Here is a 20,561-nt window from a genome sequence, read left to right as displayed (position 1 = left end):
CTCGGAGTATACGAGGTGCAGTGCGAGGTGTAATAAGGGTTGTGAGGTAGGATGGTGCTACTCCATGTTTGGCTTTGTAGGCCAGCATCAGTATTTTGAACCTGATGCGTGCAGCTACTGGGAGCCAGTGGAGGGAACGTAGCAGAGGGGCGGTGTGGGAGAATTTGGGAAGGTTGAAGATCAGTCATGCTGCTGCATTTTGTATGAGTTGTAGAGGTCGGATGGTACATAGAGGTAGACCAGTTAGAAGGGAGTTACAGTAGTCCTGTCTGAACCAGTATCTGGGTGGCCTGTGTTGATCGCTTGTTGATAAGGACGGATTTGTGTGGAAAGATTGATGATGTGAGTCGAGAAGGAGAGTTGGTCGTATGTTTATTGTATTAATTAGACTCCCTTATTCAGAGCAACATGTCCAAAATGTGCATTTAGCCAATCACATTTCTCTCCACTCTTATGTTGGAGAATGCAGGCTGGCCCATGTTGTTGGATCCAATAGAAAATTAACATTTGGGGAGAAACACGATTTTGTGTAGACAAATATTTCGAGTGGTAGGTTATCTCCTCATGGAGACAGAGCACAGAAGACCTCATTAAGCACAGAAGTGAAATTTGTGCCCAAACTTCAAGACCTCGCTGATTTGGAAACGGAGAGCGCCCCCACTCGGTATTGATCGGCATGTGGCTGCTGAGGTCCTATGGTTCACGGACTAATGATTCTCGATGACAGGAGCCGGTTCTTTCCAGTGAACAGTTCACTTTGTGTATTAAAAGTGTCATATCGCCAGAACAAATGTGTGTGTTGGTACTCAAGGTACACTAATGACCAATCTGCACGGCTAAAGTGCAGCTGAAATTCGGACAACTGATCGGTGCTTCTCAGGGAAAACGAACCAAAAGATCCGAATCGCCGAGAAGAGCCGGAACGGCCACGGCCGTTCACGTGCGCGTGTAAACAGTTGTGGTCGAATCCACGACCAGAGGGGAGACGACGTCGGCTACTGGTTAATTACAGTGGTGCTATTCTACTGGGTTTTTCCTCGCGTCGCCTCCGACCAATTTATTGGACGTGTAAGTTTTTTTTTCGGCCAGTTTAATTGTCATCTGGAGTCACGCTGGCTGGGTTGATTCAGCGACACACCGGATACGTCTGAATGGTTCGGTCCGCAGAGAAGCTGGCGGACCAGCGGCTAATGCACGTCGCCATTGATGCCGATACGTCTGTGCCCTCTGACCGGCGCGAATGGCCCGAGGCGCCGTTAAAACCACGCCCGAGCGTTCGTAGACGTCGTACGCGTTTTGCTTTCCGCGCGTTTAGCCACCATGCCAGTCCCGCTGGCTGCGCAGCTGACGGACCACTGAAGGCTGAAGGTTGAAATCAGAGGTCCGCTGCTCGCCTGGCCGCCGGGTAAGATTTTATTCCGCTGCTGTCGCGTTTACACGTGCGTGTAAACAATGCCCGGCCCCTCCAGATCGGAGGGCTGGGGGATAATCTCTGTAAGGCTGGCCTGGGATCAGCAGCCAGGCCCGCCGCTTGTTCTGCCTCGGCGTCTGATAATTCAGTATCGTCAGCAGCGGCGCTCTGGGCTCTCCGTGTTATTCGCTTGTTGATCGGTTTGCTGCTGGCGCTGGCTGCGCTGTGCACTGGCCACCTGTAGGGGGCGCGACGGTCTGACCTACATTCTCCTCCGTTTGACCTACTTCTCGGGTCACGTGTCCTTGGGAACACGCTGTTCTTTCTTGAAATGAAACAGTCGCCCTTGTGCAAAGTTTAATGTGGAAGGCCATTTAATAATTAATCTAGGTAGTCTTTATGGTCTCTTACTCTCTCTCTCTCTCTTAGTCCTAATTTAGAAAACATCACAGCCAGTGTCCTGGCTCCTGCAACCATGACCCACCGCACCATCCACCTCTTTAACAAGGGTCTGCGTCTCCACGACAACCCCTCTCTGCTGGCGGCGATGGAGTCGTCTGCGGCCGTCTACCCTGTCTACGTTTTGGACCGCCAGCTCATGGCAGCCTCGGCGCACATTGGCCCTTTGCGGTGGCGCTTCATCCTGCAGAGCCTGGAGGACCTCCACAGCAGCCTACAGGAGCGGGGCTCACGTCTGCACGTGCTGCAGGGCCCGTACCTGGACGTGGTGAGACACCTGGTTGCCCGTTGGGGAATCACACAGATCAGTTTCGATTCGGAGGTGGAGCCCCATTGCGTCCAGTTGGAGGCGGGGCTACGCGGCCTGGCCGGCGAGTTGGGGCTCAGCATAATCAGCTGTGTGGCCCACACCCTTTACGATGTCAAAAGGTACGTAGGAAAATGATCTAATTTAGTAAATTGACTCAGGACTCTTATCACTCTGCTTCATCTGTGTTTTTCTATCCACGTCCCAGGATAATTAAAACCAATGACGGGAAGCCCCCTCTGACCTACAAGAAGTTCCTCCACGTGCTGTCTTTCTTGGGAGAACCGGACAAACCTGCCAGAGATATCACCACAGCAGACTTCCAGTAAAATAATCACGCCTCCATGCTCACAATCAGTAATCACGTGTCCACATTCATTTAAATTCGGAAGCGCTGGTGTTTTTACATCTAGAAACATGAACCTTGAAGGGTGGTAGTAGCCTAGTGGGTAACACACTCGCCTATGAACCAGAATCCCACTTACTACCATTGTATCCCTGAGCAAGACACTTAACCCTGAGTTGCTCCAGGGGGACTGTCCCTGTAACTACTGATTGTATGTCGCTCTGGATAAGGGCGTCTGATAAATGCTGTAAATGTAAATGTTTCATCAACACATCATCTGTGTGTGCTGAGGTGGGTTCAGATGGGTTTCATTGGTTTGCACTAAAAAAAACAAACAGAATTATTACTTTACTTAGCAGACTTTTTTTTTTCCCAAAGACACCAGCAGTTCTCATTCGGTTTCTATAGGTTTTGAGTTTACAAAACTATGAGCCCTGATAAGGCCAAACTTGTCAGGAAAAGAACATGCTAAGGAATTAAGTGCTTTTTTTGTGATGTGTGTGTAAGTCTGAAATACTTTTTAAACAAGTCTGTTTTCAACTGCTTCTTAAAGGCGGTGGCTAGTCGAATGGAGCCGGGCAAGTTGTTCCACCAGCCAGGGACAACAAAGGAGAATAATTATGTGGATCAACTATCTGTCTGTCTATCTATCTATCTATCTATCTCTCTCCCTCTCTCTATAGATATATATATATCTCTCTCTTGACCATTTGGAAATTGGGATTTTTGGACAGAAGTAACTCACAATTGGCTTGGAATAAAAAGTTTCTAAAAATTGGATGTAAATTAGTGTTACAGATTTATTTTTAAAAATATATTATCATGAAATCAGTGGTTTGCTCTAGATTGTTACTGCAACTCTCCAAATCACATGTCCAAAGGCTGGAAATGACCGGTTCTGTTCTTTCACAGGAAGTGCCTGACACCCAGACAGGACGGGGATGACGAGAAGGACCGGGTGCCCACATTTGAGGAGCTGGGCCTGGAGGTGGAGCCAGAGGTTCTGTGGCCAGGTGGGGAGAGCCACGCCCTGAAGAGGCTGGAGCAGCACTTCCAGAGTCAGGTACAGAGTAACGGGGTGCTTCATTAGGTTAGAAAAGTGACAATTGCATGCCGTTCAGATGTGAATCATTATAATGGTTTTATTTTGTTTCCCCTTGTTGTATGCTTCAGGGCTGGGTGGCAAATTTCTCCAAACCCCGCACCATCCCTAACTCCCTGTTGCCCAGCACAACCGGCCTCAGCCCCTACCTCAGCCTGGGCTGCCTGTCTGTCCGCACCTTCTACCATCGACTGTCCAGTATATATGCGCAGGTGTGCAGCAGTACAGAATGAAGCCGCCCGGAGAAGATCACAGGAACGAAACTGAGCGCCGGGTCATAACTGCGGGTTTTCTTTTGTCTTTCCGTGTCTCCAGTCGAAGAACCACTCCCTGCCCCCGGTCTCCCTGCAGGGTCAGGTCTTGTGGAGGGAGTTCTTCTACACCGTGGCTTCTGCCACGCCCAATTTCACCAAAATGGAAGGAAACCCCATATGCCTGCAGATCGGCTGGTACGACAACCAAGAGGCTCTGCAGAAGTGGAAGAGGGTAAGACGGCAGTGATTTCCACTTATAGAAGAAAAAAAAAAAGTGAAGTGATTGTCACTTGTGATGCACAGCACACGGTGACACAGTGAAATGTGTCCTCTGCTTTTAACCCATCACCCTTGGTGAGCAGTGGGCAGCCATGATAGGCGCCCGGGAAGCAGTGTGTGGGGACGGTGCTTTGCTCAGTGGCACCTTGGCGGCTCGGGATTCGAACCGGCAACCTTCTGATTATGCTTCCTTAACCGCTAGGCCACCACTGCCCCCACCAGATTCACTGCCTGGAGAAACCAAAGCATATAAAGCTATGGTACCTTAAATTTTTACGGCATTTATCAGACACCCTTATCCAGAGCGATTTACAGTAGGTAGTTACAGGGACAGCCCCCCCCTGGAGACACCCAGGGTTAAGTGTCCTGCTCAGGGACACAACGGTAGTAAGTGGGGTTTGAACCTGGGTCTTCTGGTTCATAGTCGAGTGTGTTACCCACTAGGCTACTACTACCACCACCTTCAACTCCGCTAATGTGGTAACGCGGCTCTTCCACTGCACGCCTCAGGGCCAGACCGGCTTCCCCTGGATCGACGCCATCATGACCCAGCTGAGGCAGGAGGGCTGGATCCACCACCTGGCCCGGCACGCCGTGGCCTGCTTCCTCACCAGAGGTGACCTGTGGATCAGCTGGGAGGAGGGAATGAAGGTGAGGAGACGAGTGGAATGGTCAGTTGGTGGTATATTTACCGCATTGTGTGTTCAGGTGTTTGAGGAGTACCTGCTGGACGCCGACTACAGTATAAACGCTGGCAACTGGATGTGGTTGTCGGCCAGCGCGTTCTTCCACCACTACACGCGCATATTCTGCCCTGTGCGCTTCGGTCGACGGACGGACCCGGAGGGACAGTACCTGAGGTACCACCTGACCTGCGTCCGGTTCCCACAATAACTTCCCAGTGGAGCCAGTAGCAGAGTAAATTAGGACGAACGCTCTATGTATAGAACGAGGGATGTCATTTGTTCTGTTCCCTGTTTTCTTATACAGGAAGTATTTGCCAGTTCTGAAGAATTTCCCCTCGAAGTACATCTACGAGCCATGGAACGCGCCAGAGGAGGTCCAGCTGCAGGCGGGCTGCGTCATCGGTACGAAACAAAAACAAAACCAATCATATTTATTCATCTACTTGTTTGTTCATCTATTGAGTAGCATAGAACTGAAAGACTTTGTCAAAGACCGAACGGAAGGGGTAAAATAAAGGCCTGTTGCGTGTGTTGAGGATTACCTGTCCTGTCCTGCGGGTGGTAGTGGCCTAGTAGTGGCCACACTCGCCTATGAACCAGAACCAGAAGACCCAGGTTCAAACTCCACTTACTACCATCGTGTCCCTGAGCAGGACACTTAACCCTGAGTGTCTCCAGGGGGGGGGGGGACTGTCCCTGTAACTACTGATTGTAAGTCGCTCTGGATAAGGGCGTCTGGTAAATGTAAATGATAGGCCAGCATTTTGTATTTTGACGGCCTGTAGGAAGAAGCTCCTGCTGAGCCCGGCCCTCTTACTCTGTAGACCTCGCTAGCGTTTGCTGTAGGGCAGAGGTTGTGCATTTGTTTTGGATTGTAGTTTATATGCCCAGAACGGACTGATCCAAGATTCAGTTCTGAAACCGTAGACCTGTTTTACACCCCTGATCACCATGTTCTTACTTGTTGACCACGTTTCGTCCTACCGCTACAAACAATCGACTCCTTTTATTAATATTGCTCTATAAAATGAGAGGCACTGTTTTGTTTCCATTGCGAATTTTAGGCAAAGACTATCCACTGCCCATGGTCAGCCACCAGGAGGTTAGCGAGAGGAACCTGGAGTTGATGAAACAAGTGCGCAGTGAGCAGGGGAACACGGCAGAGCTTACCAGAGGTACACACACACACACACACACACACATGGAGAAAAGATGTTAAATGTGCCAGCTGTCAGGAACGTGAAAATGAGATTAACCGTTGAGGTTCCATCCAGGTGCAGCCACAGCTGCTGCAGGGGTGGGAGGTTTCCATGTAGAGCTGCAGCAGCATTCATTGGCTTCACAAGAGACAAATGAATTATTTATCATATTTGACTGCCGTGCACGCTCGGTTACTTTACACGTGAAATAGAGAATTGATCCGATGTACGTGTGACACACAGATGTGGCCGATGACCCGATGGAGATCGGCGCGAAGAGGCACGCGCAGGAGGAGGGCCCGGGGGCCGACGAGAGCGCCGGGCGGAGCTGCAGCAGCGCGGCCAGCAGTAGGAAGCGCTGCAGCTCGGGGGGCGAGCATGGCGGCCGGGCCTGCAGCTGGACCCCAGAGGCGGTCCGCCTGCCGGAGATCAGCAGCGAGGTCATGTGACCTCAGACCAAACTGCAAAACAAGTCTTCTTCCAACAAGCAGTGGTTACCACGGACAATTATGCATGTTGTACAGGGTGCATTCTCCAGGTTCTCCAGCTCTTCTCTGTTCATCTGGATTGTGCATTATCCAGTGTTACAAATGACATACCTCGTTTAAGCAGTAGTTTCTGGTTTGCATGCTTGTTATATCTTTAATATGTAGCCACCTGAGCCATTCTGCACATGTATCCAAAGAATCATGCATATGAATCTTAAATGTCTGGCCTCATCGATGGACTGTTACATGTAGCATGCATTAAGACTTCATAAGTAATATATGGTCGGAATGGCAACAGACGATATGCGGTAACGCTCAACGAGGCACAAGAAGCAATGTGATCTGGAGAAGTTTCAGTTTTTGTTAAGATAACTTGAAAAGGCCAGTGGATTGTCAACGTACATCGACCGTCTTCCAGTAGTGTCTTCAAAACGTGAACAGTGGATTTTGCACAAGAGAGCTCCACTGACAGTTGTTTAAAAAAAACAAACACATTTACCATTAAAAAAAATTGCATTTTTTTAAAGTAAATGTTATAATGTTCTATTTGGTGTCCACCTGCTTATCCAGTTCACCATGTAATTCAGTTAAGTGGCTTACAGGTGACAGATGCAGTGAGCAAATGGACCCAGTTTCACCTCCTGCTGGGTGTCCGGTTGTTCTATTCACCCTAGTGAATAGAGCAGTACGTGTAGGAGATTTTATAAATGTGCTAAATAATGCCTTTAATAAAGTACTTTTTATGGTGTACGTTTTTCTTTTTTTATTTTAACGTCCTATTATTATGCTACGTTGACGTCAGAGCTGCCGTCCAAAGTGACGTTACATCCTGCACGCTTGTGGGCGGGGCCACATCACATCGCCACGTCTTGCGGTGGGCGTTTTGGTTCGCTTCAGTGAGTCGGTGTTTTCGGCTCAGTTTACCTCAAAGATCCGGTACAATCGAATCGCAAGCGCCTGTTGTCGCGGAAACGATTTGTTCAAGAGGATCGTTCCCGATTCCTTTTAAGCAAAGATCCGTTCGCTGGGGAACGACACAACGTTGGCCACGTCGGCAGCGCAGCGCGGAGAGGTTTCGGGCCACGGGGGTCGGAGCGTCGCTGGACAGGAGGCGTCGGCAAGTCCTGCGGGGTCTCGGGCCAGAACCGGGGCGAAGGTCCGGCGGCTGCGCGTTTTTCGTCGGTCCCCGCTGGAGAGGATGGTGAAGGTGGGAACAAACACGTCTCCACACCTGGCGCTACTACGACGGACGTTCAGCAACCGCGTGTGTGTGTGTGTGTGTGTGTGTGTGTGTGTGTGTGTGTGTGTGTGTGTGTGTGTGTGTGTGTGTGTGTGTGTGTGTGTGTGTTAGATCCAGTTGTAGAGTTTAATTAACCCACGTTGTCGCGTTATAAAATCCGTCAGCGGTCTCCTGGGGTTAAAGCTTCTCGTTCAAAAGAACGTGTAACTTTGCGACGGCGTCTCTTAATGAGGTTTATTTTTATAAGTAAAATTAATTTGTTTTCTGTAATTGTATGTTCAGAATGTGAACTCGGCCGCGCAGCAGCAGGCGGGATTCGTCACGGAAGACCCAGAAACGGAGACCAGCAGCAGCGGCTCCGCCACAGGTAGCACACCCTCACATAAAACATATGAACAACTATATACGAACACACTTTACTGTAGAACCTGAGGTCGGAACTACCGAATTTAACCAGGTAAACATATTCAGGGATTCAAATTTTTTTTTTTCCGATGTAAATCCTCCAATCCGAGGATCATTTACATTTTACGTTTACATTTACAGCATTTACCAGACGCCCTTATCCAGAGCGACTTACAACCAGTAGTTACAGGGACAGTCCCCCCCTGGAGACACTCAGGGTTAAATGTCCTGCTCAGGGACACGATGGTAGTAAGTGGGGTTCGAACCTGGGTCTTCTGGTTAGTAGGCGAGTGTGTTACCCGCTAGGCTACTACCATCCTACTATCACCACAGCGTAAATTAACAGACGCTTTAGTGCGCATGTTGGGTTTGTATTGTTTTCCGCGGTTTCGCACAACCTGGGATGAAATGTGGTTTAGGGTGGTAGTAGCCTAGTGGGTAACAGAAGACCCAGGTTCAAACCCCACTTACTACCATCGTGTCCCTGAGCAGGACACTTAACCCTGAGTGTTCCCAGGGGAGGACTGTCCCTGTCACTACTGATTGTAAGACGCTCTGGATAAGGGCGTCTGATAAATGCTGTTAATGTAGTTTGAAGCAGCCCGTCTGCTTCAGCAGGCTTTATTTTTCTTTACATGGAAATGTCCATATTCATCATAAATCTATGTGCACATGAGCAGGTCAATTTTACAGTGAAAAATGTTTTGGTCCAGAATGGTATTCGTTGATATTTCTACATATCCTATTTTACCCTTTACCCTTTACAAGTGAGTGGCCCAGAGCTATAAGAAAATGCCATTCACCAATCCAATGTGCAGTTCCCATGTGAAATGTTCAGTGAAAACAGTGTTGGGCCAGACAGGTCACACTTGATACCATTTCTAATAGTTCAGGATGTTGAGTGGACACAGAGATCATCACCAGGTACAGATTTAAAACACTCTTTATTTCTGAAACAGAGTTCCTGGCTGTAAGCCTCGCTGAACGGTATTTAAGAATCAGAATAAATTTAGTACAATGAAGTTAGGTGCCGTCCCTGAGCTACTGTAAAAGGTAAAAGGTATCTTAAAAAGAGACAACTAGCATTTATGTATAATACAAAATCTAAAATTAAAGGGTGAGTTAGAAACCTTAAGGTAGTACAGACCATTCGAATTTTATTTTGTGAGCTGGTTATTAGATGCCGCTCCAGCCAGTCAGAGAATCTCCTGCGGCCCCCTCCCTCTGTGGCCCTTACTCCCTGCAGACGGGGAATGGAGACCCTATTGGTGCCCATGCAATCATGATATCAGGCGCAATAAAATGTCGATGCCCGTGACGCCGCCCAGTCGAAAACTGCCACATCATCTAGCCGTCTGTCTCAATGGACAGACCTGTGCAAAAAAAAACCTCTGGAACCAATACCAACCAGTGAAAACAAAACCACCCTTCATCAAATATTGATTTTGCCTAAAGTGTTTATTGCAGAATTTCCTTATTTCTTGAAACGGTGACGTGAGGTGTGTGGAGAAAGAGACAATACAACATTGTTCTCCATCTGTAGACTTTTGCTTGTAGGAGATCATTCATTAGTTTGGGAGAGACAGACACCCAGTTCTTCTAGAACATCTCTGCACATCAACATTTTTTTTTTTTCTTTTATCAATTTCACTTTTTAATCATTAGTATTTGTGTGAGTTACACGTTTGCTCCCTTCTTGAACAGTTACTGTTAGGAAGATGGAAAATTAGTTTCACTACTGACTAAAACCTTTGTTCAACCCTGGATCTGCCTACTGAAGAAGACTTGAATCCAAATGTACAATTTCTCCCACTTCATTCTGTCGATCCATCGTATTGATAATGTATCACTGGGGAAAGCATCATCTTGTTATCGTGTTTCCCAATGTGGTCGAGCAGCAGCCTGTTGCTATTCCTGTGGTGGGGGTGGCGTGTCAGGAGACCTCCTGTTTTCCTCCAGTTCACGGGGGAGGTGACGATGGGCGTGTTGGTGTCTCAAGGCCCCTGTTTATCCCCGAGCACACTTAACACACGACAAACCGCAATATTCTGCATTCCTTAAATCCACTCATTCTGAACTACTCTCAAATATGTCCCGTGAAAACGGATCCTGGTGTCCGATCTATTGACGTAACGTCGGATATGTTGTAAATACGGTGAGCTCCAGATGAATTAGCTTAATGTCACATGTTTGAATGTTGTCAACAAAGTTGTATGTTGTGTGTGTGTGTAGGAGATGCTGGTAAGGAACACCCTGACACCGCCCCTGGAGTCCTGTGGCGGGTCACCGGGGGGATCTTCAGCGCCACGAAAGGCGTGGTGGGGGCAACGGTCGGGGGTGTGGCCTGGCTAGGTGGGAGGAGCCTGGAAATGACCAAGTCTGCTGTCACGGCCGTGCCCGCCGTCGGGGCGGGCCTGGTCAAGGGCGGCGTCTCCGCGGTGGCCGGCGGCGTGACCAGCGTCGGCTCCACAGTAGCCGGCAAAGTGCCGTTTACAGCCAAGAGGAAAGACAAGGCCGAGTGAAGATGATGATGAAGACGACGATGTTGGACACTCACTTATGATGCAGGCTGCTCGCAGGGCCTTTTTCTGGGACCTTCATTGTTGCTTTGCATGTCTGTCTGTTCTTTATTCTTCCTCCTGCATTATTTATACGCTGCTGTTTTGCGAGTCGGTAGGTCAAGTTGGGAGTTCTGGCCAAATTTCAGATGCCTGTGATATTTCATTTATTATTATTATATATATATTTTTGTGCTTCTTAGTCCCAGGGCCCCTGTGTTCGGAGGGTTTAACCGCTGGTTTCGGAGCGATTTAAATTCACAACCGAAGATGTGATGCTGCAGTCTCCCTCTGAGGACTGAGCAGTTCAATGCAACTCTAAGATTTTTATTGTGTGTGATTTGTAATAAAAGGCAGATTGTGGAAGTAAAGCAAATACTTGTGGCGTCTCGGTTTGTTTTTTCTCACGTGTACACAGTATTAAATATTATACAACTCTCCTGATAACGTTATCTGCAAAACATGAGTTGGAAGGAGCTAAAGACCTGATCGAACGTAGTCTGAAAAAAATAGAAAGTTACAGACTTTTGAATTTTTTATTATTCCCAGTCTAATGACATATGACACACAGGCTAGACCAGCGGGTTAAATATCAGAGCACTGACATAACTAAAATGACAACAAAAGTGCAGTCACAGACTGTTGGTAGAAAAAAAAAAAAAAAGTCACAGTTAAAACTAAAAAAAATAAAATGTACAGCATCAAGAACACCATGTACAAAAGATGGAAAATAAAATGTAAAAAATGATTCCGAAGAGTGTGCGATGAATCATATTGAAGTGCATTACACAAGATTACGCGTTCTAACGGGTTCTAAGACGCCATGGAAGACTGATTGATCGCAGTCCTGCAGCTGGTGAGAGATCTTTGTTCTTCATATGGCAGCAATCACGCCAGGGTACGGACGCCCCGAAAAAACGGAGCCTAAAGACCAGGTGAGAACGGGAACGAAGCTGTCCATCATCTCCAGAACACAGAAGGCTTTAAGACGGAGAGACGGACGCTCGTCAGCGGGGGTCCTCATGTACGGAGGACTGATAGTGACAAAAGTATAAATAAAAAAGCCAATAAACGACTTCATACACTCACTCACCTAGCGCTGTAATTATTTAAATATCTAATTATTTATACTTCGTCAATTTCTCCGTGTACAAGTGGGGTCTGATTCAATTTCTTTGCTTTTTTTTGGAGGCTTTGACTTCAGGCTTGTGTTGAAGTCGCCTTTAAATTGGTTCTCATTGTTAACAGTCCAAATCTTACATTTGGCGCAAATGTTCATATCCAACTTTGGTACCAAAAATATAAGTCAAAATGAAACAGTTTTTTTTCACTGGAACATAGATCATAAGTACAAAGCAGGTGGTATATTTTAACAAGGATTATAATACAAAGTTTGTGTCTCTGTTTCAGAACTTTTCACAAAGACGGAGTCGTGTCCAGCCCCTCTTCTTCTGGACTCTTCTGTAAAGCAGACAGCAACAGAATAAGCGCTCGCGTGATTGAATTAATTTGTCATTGTGGAAACCTAGAGAATCCTGCTTTTTTGTGATTACAAACTGTCTCACTGTCACTATTTCTCACTTTATTTCTGTTCGTAAGAGCCATATTTATTCTGTTTGTCTGTCTGTCTGTCTGTGACAGGGACACCGTGCCAGGCTGACCTCTGCGTTCTGTCGCTGGACCTTCAGAGTCGATGATGACAGTCCACCGTCTCCTCCGACCTCTGGCTCCACCTCCCTCTTCCCCAAACTGCAATCCGCTATCAGACCTGAAAGTGAAGTGATTGTCACACGTGGTACACACGTGACCGGCACACACACACACACACACACACACACACACAGGCTGAAAACCGGTCCAGACTGGGGTAATTTCGGGGTCAGTTAGTGGTCATTATAATAAACACTCCTCAGCATGAAGATAATTATGGCTCAGCGAGCCACGTTTCCACTCCAGTGAGATCATTAGTGACGTATTGGGTGTGGGAGGCGAGTTCTTACCTGGATGCTGTGGAACGGCAAATTTCTGACCGAAGGTCTGCAAGCCTAAAGAAAACACAAAAAAGCTGATAATTTCCGCAATTAAATGGACAACATTACGTTAACAAACCTTTAATCACGGTCGGTCAGGTTAAGGAACACTTTGATTCATTGTTCCGCGCATACAGCTTCATTAAATTGCATTCACTTTATTATTTCTGTGTGTGCAAAGCTTTGACGCAGAAACAAAAATACAGCAAACGGTATAAACATGTCTCCCTGTGGAGGAGCACAGATGATACTACACTGACCACGCCTTTACCTGCGTTGTCCGTCGGCCTGGTGCTCCGGTGCGGCGCCGCCTGACTCGGCCCAGGCTGTTCCTCACCGCTCCGCTTGTCTCTCCGTCTACCTGATAATCTGCTGTTCGGTGCTAACACAGCAGAACACAAACATGTAAGACACACACACACACACACACACACACACACACACTACCTCTTCTACGGTTTGACCTCATTCTGTGGGTCTTTGCATGCAATAACTGCTGTGCAATATCACGCCTCTCAATCATCATCTAACCTACACTTTCTATCTTTTGTTTGATTTTTAATTTGTTGAAAACTCCACACGTTATTGCGCTGACAATAAAGTAGCCTTCAATAAAGAAGACCCAGGTTCAAATCCCACTTACTACCATTGTGTCCCTGAGAAAGACACTTAACCCTGAGTGTCTCCAGGGGGGGACTGTCCCTGTAACTACTGATTGTAAGGCGCTCTGGATAAGGGCGTCTGATAAATGCCGTAAAATGTAAATAATTGCACTGTTCCATTTTGCACTATTTTTATTTTGCACCTTCATTGTTCATTTCACTAGTTTATTGCGGTCTGTCTTGTTTAAATGTTACATTATGTACGTTATGTTTCTTTATGTACCGTCTAGCATGTATGTAGTTGAAATGACAATAAAACAATAAAAAGAACAAAAAAAAAAAACAACAACATTTAAACAAGATGGAACTCTTGAAACTGGGTGATGAAGGGGATTCTGTTCTCCTCACCATGTGGCGCTGCGTTCCCACGATGCCTTTTTACAGGCGGGGCCGCGGCAGCTCTCCTCTGCCCATTGACAGCGAGGTCGTCGCCGTGGTTGGACGGCACAGCGGCGAGCAGACCTGCGGGAAGGCGGAGCGTTTTCGTTCTGTGCCGCCGTGGTACGGGCGAGAAATGAAATAACTGGGCGGGGCTCTTACTGAGGCCGCGGTAGCGGGACAGCTGCTGGTAGATCTGCCGCATCCTCTCGATGTTCAGGCGGCTGGCCTCCGCGTGGTTCACCATGGGCTTGGGGTAGTCCACGCCCACCACGCACTTCGCCTCGGCCTGCACCGACTCGGGCGCGTTCCACGGGTCGTAGATGAACTTGGCGGGGAAATCTCGCAGCACAGGTAAATACCGTCTGCAACGCAGGGAGAGATTCATCAGGGAGAGATCCATCACGGCGGCTGCAGGACAACCATGCTGAACGTGCCCACAACATTTTAAAATTAATATATTGTTTTATGGAGGGTAACAGCCTGCGAACCAAAAGGCCACAATGTCCCAGGTTCAAACCCCACTTACTACCATCGTGTCCCTGAGCAAGACACTTAACCCTGAGTGTCTCCAGGGGGGGACTGTCCCTGTAACTACTGACTGTTCGTCACTCTGGATAAGGGCGTCTGGTAAATGCTTAAAAACTGAGTTTAGATGATTAAGACTTCAGTTTCAGATAAATTTATTTCATTTTATGCCTTATTTTTGACCGTCTGGTCCAGTCTGTACTAATCCCCTAAGGAACCCGTTTCCAGTCCAGGGACACGGATCCAGTACTACAGGGCTCCCTGGAACCAACCTGATGAAGTCTCCGTTGGGGTCGATGCGGCGGCCGAAGCCCACTGGACAGTAGCAGTGGAAGAACTGCTGGAAGAAGGAGCTGCAGGAGTGGCACATCCAGCTGCCAGCGTTCACGCTCCAGTCAGCATCCAGCAGGAGCTCATCGAACACCTGCAGAGGGACAAACCAAAAACCTCCTGGAGCGCGAAATACTGGGATAGCAGCAAACTCTCTGGCCCACAATCAGCAAGAACGGCCCCCTTTTGATTCCGCACATCTCCTCACCTTCATTCCCTCCTCCCAGCTGATCCACAGGTCCCCTCTGGTGAGGAAGCAGGCCACGGCGTGCCGGGCCAGGTGGTGGATCCAGCCCTCCTGCCTCAGCTGGGTCATGATGGCGTCGATCCAGGGGAAGCCGGTCTTGGCCTCGGCCCACTTCGCCAGCGCCTCGGGGTTGCGGTCCCAGGGGATGCGGAGGCAGATGGGGTTCCCCTCCATCTGGTCGAAGAAGGGGTTGTTGGTGGCGGCCGTGTAGAAGAACTCCCTCCACAGCAGCTTGTCGTAAAGAGAGATCGGCGGGTTGCTGTTCTTCTTCATCTAAAGTCATACCAACAACGCATTTGCACCTCACAGATCTGAACTGATGTTGTGAAGTATCCAGAACCATGGAGGCAGAGCCTCCAGACTGACCTTTTTGTACAGCTGGGTCAGTTTGAAGAAGAACAGGCGACAGGACAGGCAGCCAAACCGCAGGTACGGGCTCAGGCCCAGCGGACTGGCAAGCAGGGGGCTGCAGTTCCTCTTCGGACGCTCGAAGTTCTCCTGCCAGGCCTGTCTCCATGGCAACCACACAGGAAATCATCAAACACCACACCACCAAGATCCACGCGCACATTTCAGGCGATTTAAAACATAACACGTACAGCAGACGAATCTGGGCCCAGTTGCCTCTCCACTCGAGCCAAAGCCTCCGTCTCTCCCCCTGGCCAGACGGCAGGAGCCAATCCCTCCGTCTCGAACCCTGAGCCCGGAAACACAAGCCATGCACATCACGCTTGTAGATTCACTTTGCACTAAATAAACCTACCATTAAAATGATACTGTTCTGAGACTTTTCATTTCTTTGTCATTGGACAAACTTTCAAAATCAGTCAGGGGTCAAATAATTATTTCCTCCACTGTGTGTGTCTGTGTGTGTGTATATATTTATATATATTAGTGGTGGGCCGTTATGTGTTGGGAGCTGGGTCCATACTACGCAAGCTATTGTGCCGGAGTTAAATGGTTACACTAGATTTCTAAGTATATTTCTTCTTTCTTGTGTCTTTTAGTTTCTTATTTCCTAAAGACTTTTATTTTGTTTTTGAGACCCGGTTCAGGTCTCTTGGACACATGGCGTGAGCTGTGAGAGCTGCGTGGGGTTTGTGTGCAAAAAGATATTTCTTTAATTTTAATTCATGTACATATTAGGAATACTTTGCATGTGTGTTATTTTGTGAATATTTTTTTATGTTCTTTAAATACTGTATATTGTAGAGAGAGGTGCAGAAAGACGCGATGCTCTGACGCAACCTTGCTTTTTGTACAGAATACACTTTGCACAGAAAATCTCTTGGGTGTCAGCTCATCATTTGTGGTTCAAGAAATTAAATCTAAAAGTTACACAACGAAGAAGAAGAACCGCTACACTATGATGACTTTCACCGTGATATCACCGGATGTATACCTAGCCGAATTGCACTGTAGGGGGCGAGAACGAGTCTTCAAACTGTGAAATTACCACATCAAACGTGACGTGGAAACATGGATGCAGCTATTTCACTGAATAAACAGTTGGTAAACACAAGTACATCTTATTGAACATCATTTATTTTCATCACCAATTATCATAGTAGAACAGCTTTCTCAAGCAGTTTGTGATGCATTTGGGAAACAGGAGATGAGCCCCTGGTCTAATGCGCCACCTGGTTTGAGAAACCCGTTCTCAAAGACTTACTTTTAGTCATTATTTGGGTAGCACACATATTCTGAATGCCTTCATCAGAATTCAAATGAGCCCTTTTAATCTAGATTAATGTAGATTAATTTAAAATATAGATGAATCTATATGAATTTAGATTACAGTGAGATTAATCTAGATTAAGAAAATTAATATATATATATATATATATATATATATATATATAGAGAGAGAGAGAGAGAGAGAGAGACTTCCTATTTAGTTTACTGTTTAGAGGTTAAAATAAAAGTAATTAAGCGGCAACACGACCCAGGACACACACACCTAACTCCTCCAGCAGGGGCACGCCGTATTTTTCTGTGTGCTTCTCGGACACGGGCGTGGCGCAGCGCCCCATCAGCGTCCTGGAAAGAGACCCCAGCGGCGGGAGGGGCGGGTCCATGCTGCTTGCCAGCGTCTGGAAGCGCTTGTAGGTGAGGGGGGGCTGTCCGCCGTTCAGCTCGATGATCCTGCACGGTCATTCAAATGCACAGAACCACTCAACACTAATGCTGCTCTGCGCTGAGAGTCTTCTTGAAATACATGACAGGCGCCCGGGGAGGTGGTGCTTTGCTCAGGGGCTCCTTGGCGGTTCGGGATTCGAACTGGCAACCTTCCGATTGCGGGTCTGTTTCCTCACCCGCTGGGCCACCACCGCCCCATGAAAGGTAGTAAAACAACCGCCTTACTTGTCTAGGTCATAGAGAGTGTGTGACGTTTTAACGGTGACCTCCACCCCGGCCTCCGCTGCAAGCTTCTTGATGGCGGCATCTCGCTCCTTCCCGAACGGCTCAGAGTCGCATTCGAACGTCAGCCGAGTGACCTTCCACTCCTGGGGCCAGATATTTAAGGGGACGTTTAAATCTCCGCACGCATTACAGGGTGAAGAGAACAGCGCGTGCCGCGGAACATTTACCTTGAAGAGGCGTGGGAAGATGTCGGCCGGCTGACCCCGGATGACAAAGAGCCGCGAGTCCAGTTGGCGGAGGCTGCGGTCCAGGTCCTCCAGACACTGCAGTAGGAACCTGAGAACACAGGAGGACACCAGAAGGTCACCTCCACATCCCTCTCTTCAACTTTTTGTTCCCTAATCAATAATTAAAGGTCATTATAATTATTATAAATATTGTACACTTAATATTGAGAACAGAGCTTTCTGATACAGAATTGGTACCTAGTGTCAGCTTAAATTCATTATTTTGAATTAACAGACATTTTTTTAGAGAAATCTTCTTGAGGTCTTCTTGAGTCCAACAGGATCAGGGTGTAAGAACAATTATGGCCAAAATGATCATCATGATTATTTTTAGCCATAATGTAATCATGATTATCAATCACAATTATTCATTATTTTAGGTAAAACACATTTTATTGCACTTTCAGTGAACAAGTGAGATTTTTCAGACGAGGTTGTCAACATTCTCTTACTTAAGAGATGACCAAAGGCAGGTCACTATGAAAATACAATTTTTTAAAATATATATTTAATATGAAAGATGAACATTGGCCTGCTTATTTGAAAAAAGACAGGGCAGGTCCATAAACAGAGGCATTTTGTATAGATTTGTCAAGAACTATAGACGCTGAACTAACTGTCTGTAACATGAATAACGTTAGTTGTCAAAATAAAATCTTACTTATGAAATGTTTTGCATCGATTCTTTGTTCGCTTGTTATTATGGCCGTACGCGACGCATTTTCACCCAGAAAAGGGTGGTTAGATGAGCTCATGCTGAGGGGCTGAATGCGTCTTCTAGTGTATATATCTATGGTGCATATATCCATGAGCCCCAAACGAGGGACACTTTCTTGCAGGTGTGCACTCCGTCTATGCATTCGAAAAGAAGAAACAGGCCTCTCACCGCAGCCCTGCCGAAAAGTGGGTCGTCGTCGCGGCAACTGGTGACGCAGGGAAACCAGAGTTCTGCCAGCACACTAACCTACACCTCACCGTCCGTGCACTATTTTTAGATTTCTGTATTTGTGAAACGTGTAAGACGCCATTTTTCCGGATTCTGCCAACGAACCGTCATCATTCCAGACTGAATTCTGCATTCCGAGGGGGAGCGATAAGAACGTACTCCCAGTATTATTTTAACTCCGCTAATGAACTAATTACAGGCGAGACACCCTGAGCCGCTGAAACTCTAATTACTTTGCAGGCTGCCGCCTCCGAGCCTCTACGGTGTCAAAGCAAACCGGATCCGGGCCCGAGCACGAGCGGAACGCCGCACAGTTCTGCTGGTGCGACCGTTTATACCATTAGCAGCAATGCAATACTATGGATACTACGCAGTAGAAGAAGGTGAAGTGATTGTCATTGTGATACACTGCAGCACAGCACACACAACGAAATGTGTCCTCTGCTTTTAACCATCACCCTTGGTGAGCAGTGGGCACCATGACAGGCGCCCGGGGAGCCGTGTGTGGGGACGCTGCTTTGCATCAGTTGGCCTGACTGACAGTGATTCAACTTGGGACAGAGATGACTGTAGCAGACTGTTCTTTCTGTTTGAGACAGGTCCTCCATCATGCAGATCATCAGAGATTAATAGTAACACACAGCGTTGTACATTTTTTGTTGCTGTTGTTTGGTTTAAAACAACAGGATGATCTTAACATTGTAGTTACGGGCGAGAGCTGGCAACAGTGCCTAGAAGATGTTCATTCCCCCTCGGTCTGTATAAGACTATGTTTGATCCAGTTTAAAGTACTACATCGTCTGCACTACTCAGCAGATAAGATAGCAAAAATGTTTCCTAATACCAGCTCGGACTGCCTACGATGTTCTGGAACTGCCAGTCTTTAAATAATGTATTGTCATCTTTATGTAATAGGATGATTTCTATTTTTGGGGTCCCCCCCTAAAGATACAATTCTTATGATATCTCAAGCCAAGGTGGTAGCTTTCGCCTCATCAATGGCCAGAAGACATATTCTGCTGTTGTGGAAATCAGACAAGCCCCCCTCTTTCAATGGTTGGATCAAGGAAATGCTCTCCATGTTGCAGTTGGAAAAACTGTGATGCAGTCAAGCTAAACGTCAGGAAAAGTTCGAGGAGACATGGTCACCATTCACTGATTAAGTTAAATCATCCAGTTATATGTCCAGCATAGGTCTGTAATTTCCTGATGCACATACAAAGTAAAATACCATAACACTTCCCCCATTTTCTTTTTCTCTCCTTGCTGTTTGACTGGACCAGACGCTTTCAGAGCTGACGACGAAGAGGTCAGAGGTCACCTGTGCTGAACTCACCTCCACCTGTTCACCCCAAGGTTGGACGCGCCGGCGAACCAGGGGTCCAGGAAGTAGACGCAGCGCAGGGTGTCGGCCCCCCGCACTGCCTCCAGAAGGGCTGGGTTGTCGTGGAGGCGCAGGCCCTTCCGGAACCAGTGGACTGAGTTTGTGGCCATGCTCGGTTCAGTGGCCTTTTTAAAGAGACAAAAGTTAGCACATGTTTTTTTTTAGACATTTGTCCTGTAAGAATCATCACACTTGCTGAAGTTTTTTTTTTAGGTCCTAAAAATGAGGTCATACAAATAAGGGCCAGACAGAATAAAACACTTAAAAACGTTTATCATACGATTGAACAGATGGGAAATCATATAGCATATAGACATCACAAGCATATAGACATTTTCTGATTAGTCCAGAAAATTAGGCATTTTGCCATTTTTATGTAACTATTGTGACTCCTTATGCAGAGTGCAAATGGGGTCTAGTAACGTGCAAAAACCATCTCACCTGCTCGGTTTTAAAAGAAGACGGGACTCTGGTTCATCCCAGACGAGGGAAAGCGTTGACCTAACGTGATGATTTGGTGGTCCAGACACGCCGTTCGCTCGTAACTATTGTATTTCTACACAATTCTTAGAAACCAGGACAAACTGTACGGTTTCATAACCATTTTCTCCACTGCGCATGTGCCAAAAAGCCATCGGTTACACTTGATGTAGAGGCACAATTCAATAGAT

The 20,561-nt window shown here is 47.2% G+C and overlaps 3 protein-coding genes across 5 annotated transcripts; 2 read left to right on the top strand and 1 right to left on the bottom strand.

Annotated features, from left to right (window-relative positions):
- Positions 1-929: 929 nt before the first annotated feature.
- cry4 (cryptochrome circadian regulator 4) lies at positions 930-7,279 on the top strand. 3 transcript variants are annotated; one of them, XM_028997396.1, is made up of 11 exons: positions 1,148-1,405; positions 1,841-2,299; positions 2,386-2,502; positions 3,436-3,586; positions 3,697-3,837; positions 3,941-4,111; positions 4,669-4,809; positions 4,867-5,018; positions 5,149-5,246; positions 5,909-6,019; positions 6,287-7,279. In XM_028997396.1, the coding sequence occupies exons 2-11, from the start codon at positions 1,887-1,889 to the stop codon at positions 6,490-6,492; spliced, it is 1,701 nt and encodes a 566-aa protein (XP_028853229.1). In that variant the 5' UTR covers positions 1,148-1,405; positions 1,841-1,886; the 3' UTR covers positions 6,493-7,279. The 3 variants fall into 3 exon arrangements, with proteins under 3 accessions (XP_028853228.1, XP_028853229.1, XP_028853227.1); XM_028997395.1 differs by lacking the exon at positions 1,148-1,405 and adding an exon at positions 930-1,068 and having other exon boundaries at positions 4,669-5,018; XM_028997394.1 differs by having other exon boundaries at positions 4,669-5,018.
- Positions 7,280-7,413: 134 nt separating this feature from the next.
- On the top strand, positions 7,414-11,110 carry LOC114800258 (transmembrane protein 263). Its single transcript, XM_028997400.1, has 3 exons — positions 7,414-7,738; positions 8,054-8,138; positions 10,409-11,110. Exons 1-3 carry the CDS (start codon positions 7,730-7,732, stop codon positions 10,696-10,698), a joined length of 384 nt encoding a protein of 127 aa, XP_028853233.1. The 5' UTR covers positions 7,414-7,729; the 3' UTR covers positions 10,699-11,110.
- A 953-nt stretch (positions 11,111-12,063) lies between these two features.
- cry3b (cryptochrome circadian regulator 3b) lies at positions 12,064-20,498 on the bottom strand. The gene is made up of 15 exons (XM_028998277.1): positions 20,332-20,498; positions 19,843-20,015; positions 17,501-17,609; positions 17,274-17,416; positions 16,870-17,054; positions 15,509-15,606; positions 15,276-15,416; positions 14,871-15,182; positions 14,605-14,756; positions 13,967-14,169; positions 13,775-13,888; positions 13,036-13,146; positions 12,735-12,779; positions 12,396-12,502; positions 12,064-12,195 (listed from the first exon to the last, which is right to left on the bottom strand). The coding sequence occupies exons 2-15, from the start codon at positions 19,998-20,000 to the stop codon at positions 12,151-12,153; spliced, it is 1,923 nt and encodes a 640-aa protein (XP_028854110.1). The 5' UTR covers positions 20,001-20,015; positions 20,332-20,498; the 3' UTR covers positions 12,064-12,150.
- Between the last annotated feature and the right edge of the window lie 63 nt (positions 20,499-20,561).

Source organism: Denticeps clupeoides, chromosome 12, assembly GCF_900700375.1.
Source record: "Denticeps clupeoides chromosome 12, fDenClu1.1, whole genome shotgun sequence".
NCBI lineage: Eukaryota > Metazoa > Chordata > Actinopteri > Clupeiformes > Denticipitidae > Denticeps > Denticeps clupeoides.
The sequence above is the reverse complement of the archived record's forward strand: the minus strand, read 5'-3'. Positions and strand labels throughout refer to the sequence as shown.

Coding starts and splice junctions, on each gene's coding strand:
- cry4 (XM_028997395.1), top strand. CDS start 1,887: ATGACCCACCGCACCATCCACCTCTTTAACAAGGGTCTGCGTCTCCAC. Junction 4,112..4,668: donor CTCTGCAGAAGTGGAAGAGG/GTAAGACGGCAG, acceptor TGCACGCCTCAG/GGCCAGACCGGCTTCCCCTG. Junction 5,247..5,908: donor GCAGGCGGGCTGCGTCATCG/GTACGAAACAAA, acceptor TGCGAATTTTAG/GCAAAGACTATCCACTGCCC.
- LOC114800258 (XM_028997400.1), top strand. Junction 8,139..10,408: donor CAGCAGCGGCTCCGCCACAG/GTAGCACACCCT, acceptor GTGTGTGTGTAG/GAGATGCTGGTAAGGAACAC.
- cry3b (XM_028998277.1), bottom strand. CDS start 20,000: ATGGCCACAAACTCAGTCCACTGGTTCCGGAAGGGCCTGCGCCTCCAC. Junction 17,055..17,273: donor ACTCTCTATGACCTAGACAA/GTAAGGCGGTTG, acceptor ATGACCGTGCAG/GATCATCGAGCTGAACGGCG. Junction 14,170..14,604: donor CCCAACGGAGACTTCATCAG/GTTGGTTCCAGG, acceptor CCTGCGTTGCAG/ACGGTATTTACCTGTGCTGC.